Below are 26,502 nucleotides of genomic sequence, written 5' to 3'. Positions count from 1 at the left end.
TATTGACACAGTTATATGGTAACATTGGTATGAGACATAGTGAAAAGAGAAATGTGTTGTGATTCCTGATAACGTTTGCATATTAATTAGGTGATTGAGCCTAAAAACTTTATTTACTAGTGACATTCCCGCCAACCAATAACTGAAGCAACTTAATTTGAATAAATCGAGAGGACTAAAACATGATGGTGCACATGTTTGGTTCTGAAAAAGGGAATCACCACATGTTTTCCATGTGCATCCATCCACATCATTCCAAATGTACCTGCATGAACACTAGCCCTGCATTTCTAGTTTCTATCATTGACAAATTGATGTGTGAAATGAAAGTAACAAAGCCATCAGAGATGTATGTTGGGTCAAAGTATATATCATAAAGTGAACTTGCTGACATGGGATAAGGAGAAAACTGATAAAAACACACAAGATATAGCTATGGTCTCATGTCAGCTATTGAGAGGACTAAAAAAATAAGAGGTAAGGAAAGGGGGAAGGGATCGTCAATCAAAGAAATCAGAAACTTGTCTTGATCTTAGACAATTCACCACCCTTTAACCTGCAATCAATCAAAATATGGTTAGAATATAATTAATATTGACCGTATTATACAAATTAAGAAATATAATTAAAGTTGTATGGAAAAGAGAAATTACGAGTTAATGTTGACCACTCACCCATATGAAAGATCTATATGCAGAATCCGAGGGTAGTATCTGTCAATCTTAATCTCTAATGATCCTAGAATCACTTGATCTTCTTCTAGATCAATTGGATCCTCACAATCTAGCAACGTCTGCATAATACAATAGTCCAAATACATATATTAATAAGTTATTACATATATCAATTATCAAGGTAATCAAGATATTATTGAGTCGACTTAATTTCCTATAATGGTTTTAAAGGGCTTCCTATTAATATTGTTCCTTTATGTTGTGCTCTTTCACTAAACTGGTCTTAAATTGCCACAAGGTGCATATCTTAGTTCACAAACAAAATGTTTTTCTAAATAGTACAACAACCAACTTACATGCGTGACACATTAAAACACATTCTTTTATGTCAAACACCATAAATAAAGCATAGTTAACTTAACATTTACACACAGATTAATATTCAATTTTTGTCAAAAGACAACTCATGTTAATTATTGCACTACCTTGAGATGTTTAAAATTTTAAACTTTAAGGAAAGACTCAATATACTATTTAAGTTAAAAAAACCTGCTTAACAGTCACAAATAGGATTTTAAAAAACATTAAAATTGGAATTTCCCAATATAAGAATAATAAAATAAATGTAGTACGGAGACTTAACTAACAAGGGAAGACCTTCCTAAATGGAGGTATATGGCAATAAGAAAGGTAGTAAGACCACACTACTTTGCTAGCCTAGGGCTTCCTAAGAATCTGAACTACTGAACTTGTGAGAATAGTGACTTAAAAATAATGTGGGAAAGTGCAGGACAATTTAGATCAAGCATCATGATGAGATGCTTTTGATAGTCTGTGACTATCTCAGTTAGAGAAATCAATATTTTTTAAGGGTTAACCTTGCAAGATTCTTTCACACCTTTCAAGTTTAGTGAACCTAAGGTGTTGGAGTACACTTGAACTCAGACAATCTTTAGCTTGTTTGGAATAAGCACTTTGGGTTAAAAAGACTCAGAATTTAATAACCAATTTGACTGAAGAAAAATCAATTCCAAACTAAAGAAAAGGAATTCGTGGTTCATACATAGTCATATGACTACTAAGGCTCCATCACATAGCTAGCAAGTATTTTTTAGGACATAGAGGGTGCATCACTTTGAGTAATTTATTTTTATAGCATAAAAATTAAAATTAAAATTAGCACCTGCTGCCAATGTGTCGATGGTGCACTAGGAGCAGTAGATAGAATGGGTGCTCCAGGCATGACTCGTGGTAGCCGGGAAAATCTAGTATCAAACCAAAGTGCAAACCCATGTAGTGGTGCTGGTGAAACATTAATAAAAAAATCAATAAATACCATGAGAAAGTCTCGAAACTCGAAATAAGACATAAGCAAAAGAAGAGTAGCATAAGAAAGTTACCACTCCTATATGAGTGGAACTCAAAAGCTGTGCTGATAGAATCCAAATCAGAACTACTAATCGAGTGCATGTCTACCTCTATCACCTGTAAAAAATAAAAAATCAAAGGAAAACTAAAACACACCACCACCGTAGAGAGGAATACATCCAGAGACAGCAAGAGACGAACTTATATAATAATGACCGTGATCAAGTTAGAAAATTGTAATGTAAGTCCCAATTTTCTAATTTATTAACTAATTAACACATATCAATACTTTTAAAACTAGCATATTTGCTGAAGAAAAATGAATAAAAATGTATAACACTAATTTTAAAAGTAACATCTCACGCGTAATTCTTATTTACCGTGTCATATAATAATGACAATGATAAGTCAAAAAATTTTAATATCAATCATTATTTTCTAATTTATTAACCAATTAACACATATGAATAATACTTTTAAAGCAAAGCATATCAGCTGAAAAAAATAAATAAAGACATATAACACTACTTTCAAAACTAACAACTCACCTGATGAGGGTCTGCCAAAAGACTGGCCAGCTCAACTGTCTCTACTTTAGGACTACTACAGAAACAAGTCTTCGCCGATGGAATTAAAACAGACACTGCAAAAAATAATATGAATAATTAGTTAATAACAATTCCAAACCTTTTAAATAAATAGAGTATTGTGAAACAAAAATATGTAAATATTGTCAAAATTAGTTAAATAGTTGTACTTACTGTTAATTCCATCGACATTGGACCAAAAGCCAATGTTACTGTAATATCTGTCCCTATCAGAGAAAGGAGCCATATACAACTGCATAATAAATTATATCAAAATAAATCTCAAGATTAAACAAGACATATAATATGAAAAAACTTGGGCCAAATTATACATTTGGCCCCTTAACTTATTGTGTTTTCATTTTGGTCCCTTAGCTATTTTTTGTTGCATTTTAATCCCTTAAGTTTACTTTCGTCAATCAAATTGATCCTTACCATTAGTTTTGTTATAGTTCCAACATTGTTGAATGGTGAAGAAAGCTTGAATGAAGAGAGAGAAAAGAGATTTGTAACAACCTCGTAACTGATTTTAGAATATTCTACACAACGATACAATACAAGGTGATACAAGTATTTATAGTTATTTGAATCATATGCACTCCTAAGTGCTAGCTGTCTATTGTTAGGATCAATGTAGTCAGGGTCGAGTGTTGGGTCGTAGGGTCGCAGGACTTTACGTGCTCCGGTTGGCCACCCGTGCTTAGACTCTATCAAGGGTCGTTTTTGTGCCTCGCCGTGGTCAGGAACGAGTTCCTGTTGCAGGGTCATTTCCAAAAACGTGCTGGGCCGATTTGTTATTCAAAGGAATTGGGCTTTTTGAATCGGGTCGGGTTATTTCATAATCCAGAAAATCTTTTAACCCTAAGAAATAAAGCACGCTTTTTCACTTCGTTTTTCACCATCAATGAACTGCTCAAGCCAGATACAAACATTCCTAATCTGAGGCCATATAGGTACCCATATTACCAAAAAAAATAAGATAGAGAAGATTGTCAAAGAGATGATGCAAGCTGGCATCATAAGGCACAGTACCAGCCCATTTTCCAGTCCAATTTTTCGAGTGAAAAAGAAAGATGGAGGGTGGTGATTCTGCACTGATTACAGAGCCTTGAACAAGGTAACTATCCCAAATAAATTCCCCATCCCAGTTATAGATGATCTGTTGGATGAACTAGGTGGTGCAGTGAATTTTTCGAAGTTGGATCTTAAGTTTGAGTACCATCAAATTAGGATGAGGGTATTGCCAAAACAGCCTTTAGAACTCATGAAGGTCACTATGAGTATTTGGTGATGCCTTTTGGCCTTACTAATGCTCCTTCAACCTTCCAAGCTTTGATGAATGAAGTGTTCATACCTTATTTGAGAAATTTTGTTTTGGTGTTTTTTGATGATATTCTAATATATAGTGCCAACAAAGAGGATCATGTGAAGCATTTGAAAGAAATTACAAGTTCTGCACACTCACAAACTGTTTGCCAATAAAAAGAAGTGTTCCTTTGGTCAAGCAGAAGTTGAGTATTTGGGCCATTTAATTTCTGGTAGAGGGGTATCAGCTGATCCCAAGAGGATTGAAGATATGTTGAGATGGCCTATCCCTAAGGAACTTAAGAGTTTGAGGGGATTTTTAGGCTTAACTGGATATTATAGGAAGTTTGTCAGAAATTATAACAAGATAGCGTGGCCATTAACTCAGTTATTGAAGGACAATTTTAAATGGGGTGAAGAAGCTCAACTGGCCTTTGACAAGCCGAAGCAGTCCATGACCACTATTCCAGTACTAGCCATGCCTGATTTTAGTAAGGAATTTATTGTGGAGACTGATGCATCAGGTAAGGGAATTGGGGCAGTACTGATGCAAGATGGCAGACCCATAGCTTATATGAGTCCAACCTTATCTGACAGAACACAACAGAAGTCAGTTTATGAAAGGGAGCTGATAGCAATAGTGGTGGCAGTGTAGAAATGGAAATCATATTTACTTGGAAGGCATTTTCAAATTCACACTGATCATAAGAGTTTGAAATATATTATTGAGCAGAGGAGCATGGAGGAAGACCAGCAGAAGTGGATTGCAAAGTTATTAGGCTTTGACTTTAAGTACAAACCAGGGAAAGAGAACAATGTGGTTGATGCTTTATCCAGACAGATGCAGTACCATACCATCACAACAGTACAATGTGAGGCTTGGGAAGGTTTAGAAGAGGAAGTGCAACAAGATGATAAACTGAAGGGATAATACAAGCCTTGATTGCAGACCCTATCAGTCATCCTGGATTTCAATTAAAAGGTTGAAGATTATATCATGATGGTAGAGTAGTGATTTGATGAAAACCATATGACTAATAATGAATCCAATGATTATCACATTTATCCTACAACTAGTGGGCCCAAGTTATGGAGAGTGTATTCTAGAAGGGGCAAAAGGAGTAATTAGAAAGTATATTCTGTTATGAGTTGTCAGAGAGAGAAGATTGTAAGGATTGTATCCGTTTCACAATATAAGGAAAGGTAGAGGGGTTGAGAGGATTACCTTGGTAGAATTTATCTGTTAGCTATGAGTAGGAGGCTTTAGCCACCTATAGGAGCCTTTGCTCTGTGTCAGAATCAGGGTCATTTCCCTCTCTGTAATTTCCATTTTTCATTGAAATCAATAAACAATCACTCTGTTCTGCTCTGTTTTGATTTTATTTAATTTTTACTGCTTGAACATTGTTGGATTTCCAACATGATTCCTAAGCAATCTTCTAGAATTGCTTGGTTATTACATGAATTTCATGATACATCTCCTAGTGGACATTCTGGATATCTGAGAACTTATAAAGCATAGTGTATTGGGAAGGCATGAGGAAAAGAATTCAAGACTATGTACAAGCTTGTGAGACATGTCAGAGAAACAAGTACCAGACACCAAGCCCAGGGGGACTTTTGCAACCCTTATCCACCCTACACAGGTTTGGTCAGACATTTCCATGGATTTTATCGGAGGACTTCCTAAGGTACATGGTATTGATACTATTATGGTAGTGGTAGACAGATTTGACTAAATATGCTCACTTCATTCCAGTGAGCCATCCTTATACTGCTAAGGAAGTAGCTGAGATCTTTATTAAAGAAGTTGTGAAATTGCATGGATTTCCAAAATCCAGTGTCAGACAGAGACAGTTTTCTTGAGTACATTATGGGCAGAATTATTTAAACAGGCAGGTACAAAATTGAAGTACATTTTGCAAATTCTTTTAAGCTTGTAGTACTGAATATCAAAAAAGAAAATGAAAGAGATGAAGAAATTCAAGAATCCTAATTTTAGAGAAGAATGAGAAAGAGATTTAATGTTCAACTAACTCCTAAATGCAACTTTGGCACAAGTTAACGTTTTTGCTAGAAACTAACAGAAAAGGACCAATTTAACTTATAGAAATAAACTTAGGGGACTAAAATGAAACAAAAAGTAGTTATGACCAAAGTGAAAACATAGGGTTAATGGCTTTTTACCCCCCCTGCAAAATAGCCGAATTTTGCTTTACCCCCCCGCAAATTTTTTTTTTCCCGATTACCCCCCTGCAAAATCAAGATTCCATCATTTACCCTCCTCAGTGCCACTTGTATTTGGAATCTTCATTGTTGGCTGACGTGGCAGGCCTAGGTGGCACGTGACTGGACAAAACTGATTATGTGGCATGCTTACATGACATTTAATTATTTTTGATTTTTTTTTTGACAAAATTTTTGAATTTTTTTTAAACACAAATTTTTTTTCTATTTTTCCTTTTCTTTTTTCATCTTCATCCCCTACAAAGGTTAATTCCTAAGACTCTAATATTTCATTTAAATTATTAATTAAAACAAACAAAAATGAAAAAAATAAAATAAACACCAGACCACCATTAATTCCTTCATCTTCTTGTTCCTAATCTTCTTCAATGTTTCACCCCACCAACACGTTGGTAAAATTGGAAAAAGTTATAAACACCAGACATGGGTTGTGTGAATGAGGCAAGACACTGAATTGTTCTTGATGATACCTTCAAAGGTTTTAGTAGAAATTATTTTCTTTGTAATCCATACATAAGATCTTTGAAAACAAAACCCCAATTTCTTTTCCTAACATGGGTTTTTGCACCCCAATTTCACTCCGAACTCACATTCTCTGCAAATCCGGAAAGGATGAGTTGATGAGGGAAGGGTGAACTCACACATTGAACAACAGAGGAGAGGGAGAAGTGTGTTTAAGGATTCATGCATTGAGTTTCTATTTTTGAGGAACATGTGTTGTTGAATGATTAGAATTTTTTTTCCAGATCTAGAATTGTTGGGGTTTGTTGATTTAGGATTTGTTTGTCATCTTCATTATCATGTTTTTGAGTTTTGTTGATTTCATCTTGGGATTTTTTAATTTTGTTTATAATTTTGAGTTGTTGCTTTGATGAGTTGATAGAAGTTGTTGATGTTGTTGTTGGGAAAGGGATGAGCATGGTGAAGAAGTTGTTTTTCTGGATTTTATTGATGATGTTGTAGGGATGAAGATAAAAAAAGAAAAGAAAAATAGAAAATAATTTTGTGTTTAAAAAAAAATTCAAAAATAATTAAATGCCATTTCAGCATGCCACATAATCAGTTTTGTCCAGTCACGTGCCACCTAGGCCTACCACATCAGCAAACAATGAAGATTCCAAATCCAAGTGGCACTGAGGGGGATAAATGATGGAATCTTGATTTTGCAGGGGGGTAAAAAGCCATTAAGGAACTTAATATGTAATTTAGCCAAAAAATTTAAGGAGTTTACCGATGCAGAGCTAGGAAGCAGTAATCCTCCAACCGCAAGCCAACGATCTCTGGCTGAAATGACCGTTGGAAGCATGTTCTATAACAAAAAAATAAAATATTAATAACAGTGAATTTTAAAATTGTCGTCCAATTTTCAATCATAATAATTTTAATAAATACCTCTTGGAACAACATGTTGCCCATCCACTCAGATATAATCACATCTACTTGTTCCTCTATTGTTGCATCCTACATAAACAATTCTCCAATTAATCCCAAGCAATACTTACATTTTAGCTTCAGTGCTGTAATAAAAAAATAAGGTACATCTTGTTTTCCTCATATTTTACCAACCACACCATACAAGTAAATGGAACCATTAATCTGCTTATTCAATCCGCTCGATTTTTTACAAAATATAAAGAAACAATGACCTCCAAAAAATGACAGCATATTATTTTCAAGATTCTCTCTTTTTTGCCTTTATTCACCAAAATACATGCTCTCAACAAATGAAGTATTTAGCATTCAATGTACCAAAAAAAAAGTGTTTAGCTTTCATATAAATTTTATTCTTCTAATTTATATTCTAACTATCAGCAACACAAATGCATCTAAAAGTATTCATACTGAAGATCTGACCCTGAGAAACTTAGTATAACACAGTCTATATGCTAAAGCTCCATTAATAAAGTATAAAATTTGAAACCAACATTTTAAGCTGATTTTTCTTATTCTTCTTCCCAAATCGCGATCTGTTTCTATGGCAGTACATAAATTACATGAAGATATAAAATGATGTGAAGGAAGGTGCAGCGACGGCTGTGAGAGGATGAGTGGTTGATTTTTGGCGTGATGATTGGATAAGGTGCATCGAACTATCACCGTTCAGCGGCGGCGGGAGTGTTCTCCATCTTCTCTTTAATTTCATTAGAAAAACATTTATTTTTTATTTTATTTTTTGATCGGTGGTGTTTTATTTTTCTGAGAAAAAGGGGAAGATGGATGAGAGTTGTTTTACAAAGAAAGGAAGAGGCATCATAAAGATGTGATGTTTGAAGGTAGTGCAGACAAAACTCAGGGGACTATGGATGTGAGAGAGAAAGAAAAAGATTCATTATGAAAGATACACCATAAAATAGTGAACTTTTTGATAGTTGAAGGAGTACGTAACAAATAATGTTTAGCTTTAGTGTGTTTCAGTTGAAGGAGAAAGTCACATGAGAGAAAGTTAAAAGAGAAGGTAACTTTTGGCTTCTTAGAATTGAAGTTACGTAAAAATAAATCAGTAGAGAAATACACTGTTAAGAAAAAATAGGAGAGAGAGAGAGAGAGAGAGAGAGAGAGAGAGAGAGAAAATTGAATTGATTCATCAATGAATTTTAGAAATCCCACAAAAAAATGCATTAAATACTCAACTTATCCTGTGCAAAGTTGCACAGGTTAGAAAAACCCTAGTTATAAATTACAAAATTCATTAAAAACAGAGAGATATGAAAAATAATTGTATGCTGCAATTAACATTGGAAAAAAAAAAGATGGAATATTGAAGTAATTGGAAAGATGAAATAAAAAAATTGAAAATATAAAGGAAGATTGACTTTTTTATTAAAAAATACTTTACCTCAACTTTGCAATGCAACACCTTTATAACATCAGACAATCCATTGACTTTTACAATGGTTTCAGCATGTAGAGCCATCCCAGACGCCTCAATGGCATAAACCTGCCAATTATCAGAATAAATTATCACACGGAAATCATTGAAAGAATCCCACTTTCTTATAAGACATCTATACCTTCCTAGCTCCAGCCCTTGCACACAAAATCGACAAAATACCCGTGCCACAGCCGACATCAACAATAACCTGAACAAAAAGAAAAAAAATGAGACAAAAATAAAGTAAAAGCTTTTAGCAACAAGCATATTTTGAAGGTAGATTCTAGGGTGAGGGTTCAATTAAGTCCCTCATCGGAAAAATAGAGTAAACTTACTTTTCCTTCAATTAAGTCCCTCAATGGAAAAATAGAGTAAGCTTTTAGCAAAAATAGAGTAAACTTACTTTTCCTTCTATGTCCTTCTGATGGTAAGATATGGCCGATTTGTAGGCCACCATCCTAGGGGTATCCTAAAAAAGATCAATGTCTAATTAGTAAATATAAAAAAAAAATCATATAAATATTTCTAATTAGTAATGAGCTGGGTACATGCAGCAAAAAGATCAATATCCCTACTCATCCTAACAATCTGGACAGCATATAAATCAATGTCTAATTCTTTTTATCAATGTCTCTATCGTAAAGGCCTAAAGAACTATGAACTACTAAAAGGCACGTCATATCATCGTTGAAGTTTCAAATGATTTTTGAGTATCAATTCATGATGGATCACCTATCAATGTGGTTCACTCTAGAGTTTGCCATGAAATCAATTCACTGACTATATTAAAATGTTCAACTATCAAGGATTAGATCCTCTCCTATGTAGAAGTAACAGAATATGGTACCATAGGAGAGAATTTAGATAATTCTCAGCATCAAAAAGTTAAAATGCCGACTTATAAGCTCCACTGATGCATCCTCATAAATAGTATTTCACTCTTTACCTTTTTTTTGGTTTAATTTCTTCATACCAATTTTCCAAAACAGTGCAGTTCTCAAAAGGTTTGGCCGACAACATGTCAAATACACCATGGAATCTTGCTCATGAAGAAATATAAATTAACCTTTCTCTAAGCCTCTAAGAAACAAACCTATTCAAGGATTTCTTTTTAAAACTTTTGTAAAAGCTTATTGTACCATCTTTTTCTAAAAGCAACCAAACAATCCATGATGTCAAAAATATTATCTCGAATAAAAGACCTTCAAGTTGCCATGACAGTAGTAGTGTCTTTATTACATCAACCAAGATCATGGCTGAGTCATCCCAAAAAAGGCTCAAGATTCACTTCCTACTTTTCATCCCTTTAAATACTATCTCCTTAGAATACAAAGGGACTGATCAAACCAAGCAACTATGGCTTCCTCTAGTAGTCTCAAACATTTAAGCAGTAATTTGAAAAATGATAACTGTAATAGGCGATATTGGGCGTTGTCTTTGAAAAGAGGGACTTCGTGGACACGATATTGATCATCCTGAAACACACAACATCTCGTGGGATTTTGGCTTTTCCCACAATATTGACCGGTGATAACTGATAACAGATGCACATGGTTTATTCATATGAGCTCGGATGCAAACTTGGCTGTCAACGTATTGTTGATGCAAGAGATCATTGGGTGTGTGCTTTGTAACAAACCCTAGACAGAGTGACTGTTAATGATAGGGTCAAGGGATCATCTTGGCAGAAGTTCAACGAAGGGATAGATTATTATGGTGGAAAACAAAGATGGAAGGAAAAGTAGATATAAAAATTGAAAGAACACTATTAGAAGTTTAAGTTTCAACTGAATTACTTACGGATTAATTTTGTACAAGTTTTCATTCAAGAAATTTGAAGTTGTATTTAGAGCATTAAAATCTTTAATAAAATTTGTGTATAAATTATTGAAATGTGAATCTAATCGAATGAGTTGGTTAAATAATTAACATGGATTATAGGAATAATGAGATTGGATACTCTCATGTGTTCGAAAAAGATACAATTTTTCCATGGTTCTCTCTTCAGCGAATCCAAGTTGAATAAGTTTCAAGATAAAATTCCTTAATTAGTATGCTTAACTAGTGTCTTCGGAGAAGACACTATTTAACATTTTTCTAAACATATTCATAAGAAAATTTTATCTTCAAACTTATGCATTCAATATCTTAAAATGGTAACAAATTATCTTACCAATATTTTATTTCATTTTTTTGTTATGTTTAATAAGTACTCCTGTGAATCCACCGTTTAGCAGCATGACTCTACTCTTAATAAATGAATAAGTATGTATGGGTTTATTTTATTTATAAAAGTAAAAGAGATCTATATAGATTATTTTGTCAACAAATAAATAAATAATCATATGATATTTTTTTTTTTTTGGTTTACATAATCATATGATATTGATATAGTGTATATATCTGGTAGGCTAAGATGGAAGGTGAGTTGAATTAAAAGGAAATAATTACACGCAACACAAAACTAAGAGATCCTATTTCTTCTATTCTTTCTTTCTTTCTTGTTTTAAATCTGGAAATGCAATGGGTTTAGCTTCGGTATTAGTTTACACAATCTTAGCACTTCTTGTTCTCTTTTTCCTTTCTTCTAACTCTCCCTTCAACACCACCACTAACAACCACTCTTCCAACCGTCACCGCCGTCTCAAACTCCGTTCCAACTTCACCACTCTCTCCCCTTCCCATCCTCATCCCCATTCCAAAATCAAGGGGAAAAAGTGAATTTCGGAATGTACAATCTGAACTTAAGTGTTTTTGGAATTTAAATTCTGAACCTAAGTGAATTTGGGATTGTAGAATCCAAACTTCTCTGATCCCAAGTTCAGATGGTTTCTTCCAAGTTAATTATAAATTGATATAATAAGGCAGTAAATAAAATTATTTAATTCGACTTAAAAACAACATACACACTTATCAATACCAAACCCTAAACACACACAACACACATAATTCACTCACACTACAATGAATAACAAAGAACAAAGCCAAGAAGGAAAACACGATTTACACACCTGTAACATATTTCGATGCACAGACACTTCCTCGTAGTTTTTGAACAATATGTTGTCGGCTGAGCTGTGACTTGCGCTGTCTTCTTCAACGTTGAAGACGTTTAGACCCTTAATAGACCGTCGAAGATCATCGATCTCACTGTCACTGTTGCCTCCGATTTGGATCTTACTGATTTGGATCTTACTCTCACTATCACCGACTTCACCGTTGTGACTTGCGCTGTCTTCTTCGGCGTTGAAGACGTTTAGACTTGCGCTGTGATTTGCGCTGTCTTCTTCGGCGATGAAGACGTTTACACCCTTAATAGACCGTCGAAGATCATCGATCTCACTGTCACTGAATCGAGTCTCACTGACTCCGATTTGGATCTTACTCAAACTGTCATCACTGATTTCGATCTTACTCTCACTATCACCGACTTCACCGTTGTTTTCCATTTTGGTAAGCGAGTTTGAGACGAGAGAGAAAGAGAAGATTGATTGAGTGGTATTTTGAGTGACTGTTTTGATTTTCTGTTGTGGATGTTGGTATGAAGGGATTAGACACCTGGCTAGCTTAATGTGACGCACTAGATTGATCTGATGGATGAGCTTGACTGAAAGGAGGCAGGTGCCTTTCCCGCGTTAAGGAGAGACAGAGTTTTGTTTTTACACAGTAATTATTATTTACATTTGTTTTTTAATCGGTATGGTGAATATAAAAAAGTGTGCAGAATTTTTTGTTTAATAATTTGGACATTTTGCATAGAGCTGTAAAAAGGGCCTTAAGGGGTCGGCCCTTTAAGGGGCGGACCCACTTATTCCTGATTATTAATTTTATTTAAATTTTAAACACAGTTTTTTTAGGGTGCCGATCGTGGACAGTGCTGATTGAAGAAAAAGAGAATAAGTTCACGACACTAGAAAAATTGTTTAAAATTTAAATAAAATTAATAATCAGGAATAAGTGGGTCCGCCCCTTAAAGGGCCGGCCCCTTAAGGCCCTTTTTACAGCTCTAATTTTGCATAGATAAGGTCATTTTTGACATTTCATACAATCAATCTATTTTTCACTCTTTCATTTTTCTCTTATACTAAACAAATTGTTTCTTTAAGACTACTAACAATGGTTTCAACACCAAAAAATATTCAACACCCACTTTTTCACTCCACATCATTTTCTCTTTCTTCCACCTAATCATTCAACACACATTCAATTTTTACCCTCTCCAATGGTTTTTATATTCAACACCATACCCCATCACTTTCTCTACCCCACCACTTTCTATTTCATATTCTTATTTAAATTTTAATTTTTGTTTTTATGATTAAATAACATTATAATTATCGATTAAAATTAAATTAAAATAATACACTTAACAAAATTTATTTAAATATTTTTTTTATTTTCTTAATTTAAAATGCAATACATCACACAAATAACGTAATTAGTACGATACAAATTAACTTAAAATGCAATACAACACACAAGTTACGTAATTAATACGATGCAAACTAACTTAAAATACGAAACAACACACAAATACGAAACAAATCATCTTTAATCCTGAAACATTCCAAATTTGGTCCATATGTGCTTCACTAGATCTGCTTGCAATTCGTGATGAGCTTTTTGATCACGGAACTCAGATCTAGCACGCACATGATTTGCAAAAGCGGGTAATACCTCGGTTGAATATGGTCGCGGTGCACTAGATCCACTTTCCTCAGACTGCTCAAAATCGGTCCAACGTTGAGCATATGAATCTCGCTCATCCTCAACAATCATATTATGTAATATGATGCAAGACCTCATGATGATACTCAGATCGGCTATGTCCCACAAGCAAGCTGGTTCACGGATGATTTTAAATCGAGCTTGAAGCACTCCAAATGCACGTTCGATGTCCTTCCGACATCCCTCCTGATATTTTGCAAATAACTTATCGGGTTCACTTTGAGGAAGTCTAATAGATTTGACGAAAGTTGGATAAGAAGGGTAGATACCATCGGCTAGATAGTATGTCATATCATAGGGACGTTGATTCACATAGAAATTCACACTTGGAGTCTTTCCCTATTCCACGTCATCAAAAACAGGTGAACGGTCTAGAACGTTTATGTCGTTCAACGTTCCCGGACATCCAAAAAAGGCATGCCAGATCCATAGATCATGAGATGCAACTGCTTCAAGAATAACTGTGGTGGTTCCCTTATCCCCCCTAGTAAATTGACCTTCCCATGCTTTAGGACAATTTTTCCACTCCCAGTGCATGCAGTCAATACTCCCAATCATCCCTGGGAACCCCCGTAGTTCACTTACATGTAGTATTTTTTGCAGGTCATCTTGGGTTGGTGCTCTGAGATACTCTTGCTCATACAATCGTATGATTCCTTTACAAAATCTACGTAAGCACTCTAATGCAGTAGTACCTCCTATTTTGATGTACTCATCGACCGCATCTGCTGCCATACCGTATGCTAACATTCGCATTGCTGTGGTACATTTTGCTAAAGGTGATATACCTTCTTTCTTGGCAGCATCAGCTCGCTGGGTGAAGTAGTTATCACTACTTGAAAGGTCCCCAACGATTCGAAGGAAAAGATGTTTTTGCATGCGGTACCGACGACGAAACATTGCATCGTCATATGTAGGCTCATCGGCAAAGTAGTCGTCAATTAGTCTTTGGTTTGCAGCTGGATGATCTCTATTGACATATTTTCTACTACGAGGTGCACCATCTTCCAATATTTTTTTCCGACGCTCTCTAAATCGGTTGAGTACATAAGTGTCTTCAACTTCACGATTTTGCAAGTAGGCTGCGACATCAAAATCATCGCTTGATGGATCCATTGTTTGTGATATTGGAAGTAGATTGGGTGAGATTTAGGATATTGATACATAAATGGATGAGTCCCTATATATAGATTCAATTTGGTCCACTGACGGATTTCAAATAATTATTGTATAGAGTTAATTATCAGATAAGAATTGAGTGGTGGACACAATAATTAAAGCAAGTTGGGTAGTGGACACAATAATTAAAGCAAGTTGGGTGGTGGATACAATAATTAAAGCAAACACGTAGTACAAATACTTAAAACAAACCTTACACTGACATATCACAATAATTAAAGCAAAGACTACACTGACTTATTCAATCACAATAATTGAAGCAAACACTACAGACAAATATTTAAAGCAAACACTACATTGATTGAAATTAATTATGGAAACAGTTCTTGGGCCAATGTGTCCAACATGGCTTTCTTCCGGTCATCGAGATTCTCATCAGAACTTAACTTCAGATACATTTTCATTTTCTTAAGTCTGTTTTTCTCTTGTTGATTGGAAACTACCATTGCCAAATGTTCCACCTCTTTCTCCCTCATTTTCATGTAAGTATCCCATTCTTTGTCCACCACCTCTGTGGGTGTGGAAGCTTTCTTTTTTCCCTTCTTTTTGGCTGCATCCCTACCTATAGGACGAGCACTAGATCCTACAGAGTTTGAGCCACATGCATCACTCTCGTGAGATCTCTTAGATCCACTACTTCCAGATCCTACTTGACTACTATAACGTGGTTGATCACGGAGAGCATTCCATTCTTCCATTAAAGTGAACCGAACATTCTTCCCACATGCATATATTTCCTGCGCTTTTGCCAAAACATCATTCTCGGACCAACCACTTCCTTGGAGATGCTTAGCGCCATCATAAGCGCCAATCCATTTACCTAGTATTTTGTTCATATAATTAAAACGGTTTCGGCATGCAACTCCATCACGCGGAGGATCGAATGAGCAATGCTCATTACAATAGTCAGCAATTTGACCCCAATATGTTTCACCTTTCTGGTTTTTCCCGACAACACTGCTTGTTCCAAATTTGATCCACCCACTAATTAGCACCAAATTTTGTTCAGTGTTCCATGATGGTTGATGGTTTTTCTTGCTCACAGGAGTTGAATCTTCATTAACAATAGTTAATTGTGTTGAAAATTCGGGAAAGTTAGTTGTACCACCACTCGAAAAAATTTCATTAACCATCGGCATGTAACCATTAAACGGGGGTGTTTGAGATGGATTTCTCAGCATAGTTCCATAATATGGATGAAAATTTGGAACAAAGGATGATTGGTTGAAATTTGGTGTTAAACCAAAATTAGGTGTGTTTTGAGGATATTGATTGAAAAATTGATTTGAATTTTGATAATTGTTGGGATTTTGATAATTGTTGGGGTTTTGATAATTGTTGGAGTTTTGAGAATTGTTGGGATTTTGAGAATTGTTGGGATAATTAGAAGAATTGTTGGGATCCATTTCACTAAAAAAAGATTAAAACTTCAAAAGAAAGACTAATTAGAAAGTTAATAATAGATAAAGATAGTGAAAAATTTGGTTTTTTTTTCTGTGTCCAAATGAAATGAACCAAGTCTCTATTTGTAGAGAAAAAAAAATCACGAATTTTGGTATAAAAATTAAAAATTTAAAAATTAATTTTCAATGAAATAATTGAGTTCAAAGGATAAAAATCATAAAAATCCACCGGACCAATCAGCAGCAGCCACGTGGCTGCCTTTATCCAAAGTCTGTTTCTCTCTCCGCGTAATCTGCAGACCACTCTCACTGTCCGCGCGTGTTTCACACGCGCCAGTCTTGGCCAAGGAAAAATTGCCACGCGTCCCCCTCGTGTCAGATTCAACATGTTGAAAGAATTCATCTTCTCCCTCTGCCAGCAAGCTTTCAACAGGTACCCTCCAATGGTTTCAATTGTTGAAACACACATTCAACACCCTTTTTTCATACCATTGTAAATGGTCTAAGGACACTACCTAAAAATAGAAATGCAAAAATCAATGGATTCAATTAATGATTTATATGTTATGTTATGACACATTTTTTTTTGAAGAAGCTATGACACATTTTTTATGTTATGTTATGTTTTTTTTTTACTAAAACAAAAATTAATTCATTCAAATAGAAAGATACATCGGATACAAGCACAAATTCAATAGTGCTAAAAACGAAAAAGATGAATATGCGAACAAACTCACAGCATCTAAGTTAATAGCATAAAACGACATGCTTAGGCCTACAAATAATTTGACAAAATAAAAGTTACTGAAATACTCATGTCTTCGGATCTTCATCGTTGATGACATTGTCATTGATTGAATCTGTAGTTGATCAAAATAGATTTGTCAATCTGAACCAACGAACACCGTAAAAAACAAGAAAGCAAACGAACTCCGCACGAAGACGGCAAATCAACAAACACCGCACGAAGACGGAACGCACTGAGGCAAAGAAATAACAAAATAAAACAAGAAAACTCTAATATAATATGTGTGAAAATCACTTATTTAGACTAAAGCAGGGAAAACAAATGCACAGGGGTGATTCTGGGTCAAAGAACGACCCAAAACCACCCCATTTTTGAAACAAGAAGAAGAAAGCTCTCTAGGAGAAAATTAGGGCCGGCTGGAGTATTGAATTTTTTTGTTTTTTGACAATAAACTTGAACCTTATATTATTCACCGTTTATGTTATGTTATGTTATGACACATTGTTGGGTCATATTAATTTGTGTCTTAAGTGCGTACTCCCTCCGTCCCTAATTATAAGAGTCAGTTTGACAAAAATGTATTATTCATTTACCTTGTTTTGACCGTATGTTTTTTAATAATATATAGATATAAATATTAGCATATTAGATCTTGTTTGATTCGCCTTGATGAGTATTTTCAAAATATCAATTTTTTATAATTTTTACTAATAGACAATTAAAGATATGAGTGATCAAAAGTGTATGTTGGCGTACGTGCAGTGGTCAAATAGAGTCTTATAATTAGGGACAGAGGGAGTATTACCTAAAAATAGAAACACAGTATTTAACGATACCAAAAACTTAATATTTAGAGAATTGAATAATATACAAGTTTTAATAAAAAAAAATTCACATTTATCTTCTTAACATGTGCCTCATTCTCCCACATTGTTATATTCAATGTATTAAAGCATACATTTAAACTGTTTTAACTTTTAACCATACATTTAAGGATTTGTCAAATAAAAAAAACAATACATTTAAGGAACTAAGTCTAAGAGCTTCGCAGTTTTTTTTTTAAAAAAGTGATTTTTAATTTGGGTCTTGCTAACACATTCATTTTAAGGAAATAATTTATTCAAAAAGTAATACATTTCAATTCCTGATACGTTGATTTCACACATTTCTATAAAAATTTGAAACAAAACTTATTATTTTAAATGCTTAAAGAGTGTCCCGCCCCGGGAGCACTGTTTAACATTTTCCTTTTAATTTTTATGATATAATAAACAAATAGAAAGTAACTTTTAAATATTTTTTCAAAACAAAATAATTTTTTAAAGCTTACACAATCGCAAATCAAACACGTCTTTCATGAATGTGTTAACAAAGATTACAATTTATGAATTTAGTGATTTACAAGCCTCAAGATCCATGCGGTTAGCTTATTTCATGTACCTGACCCGCACCATTGTTATTGTTAAAACAGTCTTGCGTAGTTACTTACATTTAGAGGTGGGAATAGGCTAGGCCGAGCTAGGCTTTGCCAAGCTTGAGCCTGGCCTGTCAAAAAATCGAAGGTCTGAGCCTGGCCTGTGGCCTATCATAGGCTTAAATTCTAGGCCTGAGCCTGACCTTTTGAAAGTCTGATGTGGCCTGTTAGCCTGTTTAAAAGCCTATTTCATATGAACATATTTAAATAAATAATTATATTTATTTTGAAATATACTTATGAACTAATAAAATAATGTTCCATTTGATATTTTAGAGAATTTGACTATATATGTCATCATATTTCAATTCTAGTTTATAATAATACATTTATATATGTTAAAAACTAATGTAGATTAATAAACTTAAATTACTTAAAAAGTTAATAGATTTATAATTTAATCAAAGTATAAATTTTAATATATAAATAATAATCGTAATAAAAATATTATTCATGTTAACTTAAATAGGCCGGCCTAGTAGGCCTCAAAGGCTTTTTTAATGGCCTGCGGCCTGGCCTTTTTAGCTAAATAGGCTTATAAAAAAGCATTGGCCTGCTCTATTTAAAGAAATAGGCTGGCCTGGCCTGAGCCTATATAGGCTAGGCCTTAAGGCCATGTAGGCCGGCCTGGCCTGTTCCCACCTCTACTTACATTACATGTTATATGACATGCAATAACTAAAAAGAATATTTCATTTAAAAAATTGACGAAATTTTAAAAGAATGCTCATTAGAAACATTTAGCTGAAAAGAGGCATCATTGATTTTACATTATGCATTCATGATACAGATAAAAATAAACGGCATAGTAAAACTAAGGAATGTGTAATTGGTCATTTTCAACATGCTTATATCATGAGAAATCTAATCTAATCTAATATAAAAACAATCAGATAATGTGAAGAAAACTGTACAATGTCAATGTAAAAAAAGTGAAATGGTCACATCATGGGTTCAAAAACTTAGTGATGACCTCGTCCGAGGACGGACAGAAATCCTCCTGATTTGTCCTTGCACCCCTCTCCTTCATCCTCCTGACATGGTCAAATTTGCAATATTACATCTAGTACATAACAAATCATATGGGCAACTGGATTCGAGCTTTCTTTTTCTTCAAATGCAGCCTATAAAACTCAATCTATTTCCCGTCCCTCTGTTTTATGCGAATAATAAGGTATCATATTAGATGTGATGCAGTGTTAGTACTATACGGTGCACACATGCACATACACTTGTGTCACAAGCCCTTCACTTTAGGTGTCAAAATTAGCATACTTTAGTGTTCAATAAACTTCTATAGAATATAAATTCAGCCAATTCAATCATTTAATTGAAAGTTGTCACCAATAGATCAAGTCGACAAACTTTCATACAATTCAAAAGCAATTTGATCCTTCATGTCATCAATTTATTTTAACATTAATGTGTAATTTAAAATATAAGTAAATATCAACTGTTAAATCATTTACTTAAATGTCTAAATTCTTAGAAGTTTTGTATATACGATGAAGATAATATAACATGATTCAATGGTTTGTTTAGCTACATTCATGTTCTACAAAGACTCAAAGAGTTGTTAAAGGGGTGAGAATATTAGGGTCTGTTTGGGAGTTAGGAGGGTAGGGTTTGGAAAAAGAAAAAAAAAAAAAAAAAAAAAGAGGAAAAAGTGGAAGGAATAGAGAGCTCTGGGGAGTTTGATTTACTTCATAATATAAAATCCTTTGTATTGGAGGGTTTTGGAAGGATAAATTCTTCTTATTCAATCTATATTATTAATTTGTTATAATACACTAAAAATAATTTTATCTCACAATATAATGTTGCAGTAATCTTTTAACCCACACCATATGCAGAAATACAATTTTATCTCACAACTCGCGAGATGTTGATAATTAGGGGTCAATTTAGGTGTGCGAGATTGAGTTGAACAGCAAAAAGATAACAAAGAAAGTAAAAACTGAACACTTCAGAACAATGTTTACTGTGCATTAGGATAAGATTATTGCTAAAGTCGATATGAGAACATGTCTGGAACCAAAGTGGCTCATGAGTAATGTCAACATTTTCATTTATTGTATTTTTCTAGAAGGACAAAACTCTATAAAAATCATCAACTTAATAAACATAATCACTTAACTTTTATTAAAAATAAAACAACCAATTCTCAAAAGACAACAGGGCTTGAAAAGGCCAGCAAGATCCAATGATATGTCCCAGTTTCTGTTGTCATAACTCCGGATTGAGTTTTCACTCTAGCAACCCCAAAATCAGCGACCTTTACAACCTGTGATGGAACACATACAACTTTCACTTCTATAACCTGATTTATGTTATTCATTGTGTTTATCCATAATAATATCATACATATGGTATGTTGTGTCCTGTGTGTGTGTGTGTGTGAGAGAGAGAGAGAGAGAGAGAGAGAGAGAGAGAGAGAGAGAGAGAGAGATCAAACTAAGTAGTATTGTATTGGATCAGACGATATATAAAAATTAGAGGAAACATACACCGTTTTCATCCATCAAAAGATTGGCATGGCAGTCTTCAAGTCTCTATGAATTATGTTGGTGCAAGTGGTTCCGTCCTTTAGAAACATTAATTGCCACTTTGAGCAGGGTATGAAATTTGAAAAACCCTTTCTGCTTATGTAGGTAGACTTACACACTTCCACCAGACATAAACTCTGACATTTTAAAAGAAAACAATGCTTATAAATTATAATGTGGATAACGATTGCTAAATATGCTTATAATGTGACGATTGCTAAATATTTATGATCACGTCTATTCAATTATGATACTTCATATTGTATTTCACCTGTAAACTATGCATAAGAGTGGGGGCTTGGTACATGCTCCCATGAATTGCTCGACATTCTTGCGTCAAACCTTTCTGCAAGTTCCATCAGCAAGTTTGTATATGCATACTTTTTAGAAATGAAAACACAACTAAAACCAATTTGAATTTTGTAAAAAATTCCCTCCTAAAAAAAGAAGAAATTAGTGAATAAGCCAGCTACATTAAAAGTTCAACATATGATGACTAGAACCAAGAAACTAGATAAGAATGCAGATATTATATGTTCCTGTAGCTCAAACTCCTTAATAAGCATACTGTTTGACATTGTTAAAGGTTCTGACATGCAAAATACTATCATGAGCAAATTTAATATACATACCTCATGATGAAGACTTCCTGAGCAAACTCTTTCTGCATTTCTGAACTTACAAGCTCAGCCTTGAGAACTTTGATGGCTACTTCCTGGCTACAATATGTACCTTTAAATCTGATTTAATTTAAAGAACTGGTCAATTAAAATTGAAATTACATCAGCGCTTACAGAAAACGTCTGGGAAACTAACACAAATGCATAATTCTAGATCGCTATGTACTTACAGTTCACCGTATGACGCAGATGCAACTTGAGTTCCGTATTTCAAATGTATGTTTAGGATCTATTTCCCAAACATCTGTCCCATCATTTGGAATTGTCAAATGATCCAGTTCATTTTTCATCCTTGCTTGATCACGTTCATCAACAGATGATATTGATTGCTGACTGGACCTCTCATGTCTCTGAAAGTGGTCGATAAGAATTCAATTACCAAATTTTGTCAAATTTACTATATAGCTGCCATCTAGAAATAGAGAAAATGGCCAGACTTACCTCAATCTTCAAGACTTCTTTTTCCAAAGTTTCTTTGAGCTTCTCTGTTTCCTGTTATCAAACCAAATAATAAAAAAAAAAAGCCCCATCAGCTAAGCCTTTTCAAAATACTTGAACAATATTAAGAGCATGAAACTGATGGCAAACAGTGACATAACAAAGTATTCTAGAATACAATAAAAGCAGATTCGAGTAGGTATGGTTGATAAGCCGGTGCTTATGAACTGAAATATGGTAGCTGTAACATGGTTTAAATGAATATGAATTCTAATATTATGTATTTCAAGATAAATATAAGGTCAATGGCATTAAATTTTGAAAGGAACTGCTCACTTTTATTCCAATATGTATCCATCCCAACAAACTGGTAAAGATAACAAAATGATTATCAACATACCTCATAGGGCCATCCTTCAACAACAAACACGTCTAACGAGTAACCGTCAGTTGTGGAAAAAGCATGTGCCTCTTGGATGTTTAGTCCAACCTCAGCAAGCAAAGCAGTTAACTGCAGAAGCAACCACACCTCTGAGATGCTCTCATTTATCACACAAGGTTCAAAGTTAGTCCTAATTAAGTTTACATAAGTAGGGTGATTGTGTGTAGGTTAGGGTTGAATGCCTGTCCCAGCCGAGTCAAATGTTGTCTCAACCATCAATCATGAATTTCAATAATATATGAACCAAAACTGATGAACTCCAAATTTGTGCTACTTGTTTAGGAATAAATAAGCCATAATATTTTGATAAGGAAAGCTATCACATACCGGCTGAGAAGCTTTGGTTTGTCATCTGTTGAGAAGGTGATTTCATGCATGGATGGGCCTACATCATTTTCAGTGACAGATGTTTGATATTTTTTTTACAAAGCATCCGAAACACCAGAACAAAAATTTCATAAATCATCTGAGGTATAATATTTCTACCCATCATACAAGCTTATAGATAGACATATCTTGGGTATAATAATTATCAGTATCTCAACCTCTAGAATGCCAAAGAGATATTTATTAATATAATTGAAAAGTACTAGGGTAGTAGGGTTATAGAAGATCTGAGTTAAATATTCAGATCCACCCCCACGTGAAAAGAAAAGGATGTATAATCTAGATTCTAGGTCATTTTTCAGATATATTTTCCAGGTCTAGGCCTAAAAAAAGCTTGCATCAGAAATTTCACCGTGTATATTGTACACTGGCATGCACAGATCGCTCCTCTTCTAAGTCAACAGAATCATTTTCTTCAAGAGCCAGTGCTTCAAGATTAGGAGAAGAACCAAAAGCAGGAGGTGGAAGTATTCTACCGACAAATAAAAGAGAGAAAATAGAATCAGAATTGCATATTAAAGCCATTGAGCCCAATTAACTAGAATAATTGGTGGTGCTTTACTTACACACGGCTATTACTTGAGCTTTATGATAAGAGCACCCAAAAAGTTTACTTTTTATGAAGTGATGATAAGTGAGAAAATGATACCCCTATCCGCTTGAGTACTTTGAAGAACTCTGAACAGAATCTTCCCCAGGTGCATATGGTTGGAAAGATTCAGCTGTGTTTTCATCAGATGAGGAATGAAGCTGCACCAAAATTCCAATGCCAAAATGATATTGTCCACATGGAACAGAGAAAATGATATGAATCATACCACTCAAAAAACATAAACTGAAACTGAGAAGAACTTGAATACCACAGCAGGCTATTGCTTGCTTAGAGGAGGAAGCAGGCGTTGGTACAGAAGCAGCATATTGGGCGAGGTTAAAGAGTTAGAAGTCTTATCCTCTACCATCTTTCAGGCTATCCAATCTATCAAGAAGTGCATCTTTTCTTCTTTTAGACAAATCTAGCAGGCAGGGGAATTGTTATAGTAAGCATGAGCGGGAATATAGGTTTTTGGCTCGCAATGAGGTAAATTTGAAGTCCATGTAGGTGCGGGCCAGACCGGTGTCGCATCGAGTTCACTCATCCATGCCATTGCCATTCAATTGGCACTCACACCAGGGCTAGAATGAATGCTTCTATCGATAGAGCTTTCACGTCTGCATATAGAATCGTTTTTTTAGAATGCACGCATTAATAATCTATGATGATCTTAGTAAACAGGCCGTGGCATATCGACAAATGTCGGTCCCATCTTGTGGAAAGCCATAATCTTTACAATTCAGAAAGTAAGAAAAATATCTGATTACTTAAAAAGAGACGATTCAACCAGACAAATGCAGTTTGATCTTGTGAAAGAAAATATTCACAGACATACTGATGACACATCAACAAAAGAAACCTGTAAGAGATTTTCCTCAACTACAAAGCTAGTATACTAAAAGTGGCTCAAATGAATCATCGCAACAATGATATAAGAAAACAAGTTGAAATTCAAAATGTGCTATATTTCTTCAGTCAAGGAGGTAATAAAAAATTCAAGGCATGCTGATTAGAGTGCTCCAGCATGTACAGTGTAAATATAAATTGTGCTTGATCTTTTTCAGTTTGTTAAAGCATACAGGTATAACAGGCAATCCCAAATTGGAAGATATACATTTAAAATGGTAAACCCTACACCAAGAATGAAATGAACCACTTGTCAATAAAACACAGCAAAACAACAATGCCGCATCCATGAAGCACGGATACTCCACGGGATTAGGCGTGTCTTGGTCCCAGTGTCCGACACATATGATTACAATGAGTTATATCATTTTCTCAAATTATTATTGGTGTTGATGTGTCAATGTTCGTGTATGTACCCGTGCTTCATAGGCTGAGCCACACAAAAGCACTAAGAAATGAAAACTACAAAGATTTGAATTAATAGCATGAAGAACAGAACACTGCAAGGGTCAAGTCACCTGAACTAAGCGAATTTCAATTTGAGGCCTATTAGCAGGATCATGTGCTAAATGTAGTAATCTCTTATGCATATGAACATCTTCCGCTCTTTCCACATTCACATCTAACGCATACCTGCATTACAGAATACCCTCAAATCTCTCTCCAAAACTCAAAACCAAAAATATTTTACAAAAATTGATTCAAATAAAACAAAAATTTAAAAGGAAAACACAAATAAAACTCGTAAACCTAATCAACAATACTAAATCATCAACTAAATGGAATCACAAAAATCAACAATGCCAATTATCAAAATTCAATACTCTATTGCATGCACACAGTTTATAGAGAACAACAAAAATCAGTGTTAATTGATTATGTTGGATTAGTTTTTACTTTTGGCTTAAATATGTTTTGGGCAAATTACACTAACCTCCCTAAATAACACACACCTCCCCTCTATTTTTGCAAAAACACTAACCTCCCCTCTACACTAACTCTGTTTAATCACCATTTGAAAAGAAAGAAAAAAATCTAAAATATTCAAACAGCCTCTCACCGTCAGACTTGGGAAGCTCTCTTCCTATTCAAACTAACACAATTACAATTAACATAAAAATTCTAAAATACTCGCCAAACTCTATTTAATTTTGTTTATATGGATGATTTTGGAAGATACCAAAGGGAAAAGGGATAGATGTTGTTATACTGATACACCACCAATGAGATTTAAAGGATTAATTCATATGCACGTTCATAATTAGATGTGTGGTAGCTATGTAAAGGATAGATGTTGCATGTGTTGTTTCTGCTCAATAAGAAGTGAAGGTAAAGTTGATTGAAGTGAACACGGCAAGTCTGAAATTTCATAGTAAATCCCACATGCTCCTCTCGTAATTAAGCATAAGAAAGAAGAAAAAAAAGGAAAAATTAAAGGAAAGGAAAAAAAACAGCAACATGGAGAAATAGGAAGTCACAATTTCTTCTCGAAATGGAGGTGTGGCTTTATTTTTTTCCATGAGATTGTAGCCTTCTGAGTGATGAAGATGAAGGTAGTTTTTCTTATCAGCAAGCCACAGACGGCGATAATAGAAAAGGGTGGTCCCTGTCAAGAGAAAACAAAATAAGGGAGGTTATTGATCATTTAAAAACTAGAGGGGAGGTGGTTGACATTTAGCTAAACCTCAAGGTGTGTGTAATTTGCCTATATGTTTTTAATCCATATATTTTGGCGGATTTCTAAAAATAATTTTTACATTTTTTTTTAATTATATTTGTATGCCTTCAAGTTTTTTCTGTTTCCAACATTGATCAATACTGTGAAATTTTGGTAGACTGAATAAAAGAAAAATGATACTCCCTCCGGTCCTTTTTATAAGGAACAATTTGGAAAAAAAATTTGGTCCTTTTTATAAGAAACAATCA

The 26,502-nt window shown here is 34.4% G+C and overlaps 4 protein-coding genes and 1 pseudogene across 4 annotated transcripts; all 5 read right to left on the bottom strand.

The window, feature by feature from the left end:
• Nucleotides 1-354: 354 nt before the first annotated feature.
• On the bottom strand, nt 355-12,617 carry LOC123909321 (probable protein arginine N-methyltransferase 6.1). The gene is made up of 12 exons (XM_045960150.1): nt 12,065-12,617; nt 9,457-9,522; nt 9,193-9,261; nt 9,018-9,119; nt 7,574-7,642; nt 7,413-7,490; nt 2,804-2,882; nt 2,591-2,685; nt 2,075-2,159; nt 1,858-1,976; nt 675-793; nt 355-556 (listed from the first exon to the last, which is right to left on the bottom strand). The coding sequence occupies exons 1-12, from the start codon at nt 12,500-12,502 to the stop codon at nt 514-516; spliced, it is 1,362 nt and encodes a 453-aa protein (XP_045816106.1). The 5' UTR covers nt 12,503-12,617; the 3' UTR covers nt 355-513.
• Nucleotides 12,618-13,604: 987 nt separating this feature from the next.
• On the bottom strand, nt 13,605-14,072 carry LOC123890502. The gene has a single exon (XM_045940126.1). It carries the CDS (start codon nt 14,070-14,072, stop codon nt 13,605-13,607), a length of 468 nt encoding a protein of 155 aa, XP_045796082.1.
• A 48-nt stretch (nt 14,073-14,120) lies between these two features.
• LOC123890496 lies at nt 14,121-14,977 on the bottom strand. Its single transcript, XM_045940113.1, has one exon. It carries the CDS (start codon nt 14,895-14,897, stop codon nt 14,121-14,123), a length of 777 nt encoding a protein of 258 aa, XP_045796069.1. The 5' UTR covers nt 14,898-14,977.
• Nucleotides 14,978-15,054: 77 nt separating this feature from the next.
• On the bottom strand, nt 15,055-16,366 carry LOC123894608. Its single transcript, XM_045944690.1, has one exon. It carries the CDS (start codon nt 16,364-16,366, stop codon nt 15,272-15,274), a length of 1,095 nt encoding a protein of 364 aa, XP_045800646.1. The 3' UTR covers nt 15,055-15,271.
• Nucleotides 16,367-20,749: 4,383 nt separating this feature from the next.
• Nucleotides 20,750-26,254, bottom strand: LOC123890488 (annotated as a pseudogene).
• Between the last annotated feature and the right edge of the window lie 248 nt (nt 26,255-26,502).

The sequence above is a fragment of the Trifolium pratense genome, linkage group LG1, assembly GCF_020283565.1.
Source record: "Trifolium pratense cultivar HEN17-A07 linkage group LG1, ARS_RC_1.1, whole genome shotgun sequence".
Taxonomy (NCBI): Eukaryota; Viridiplantae; Streptophyta; class Magnoliopsida; order Fabales; family Fabaceae; genus Trifolium; species Trifolium pratense.
The sequence above is the reverse complement of the archived record's forward strand: the minus strand, read 5'-3'. Positions and strand labels throughout refer to the sequence as shown.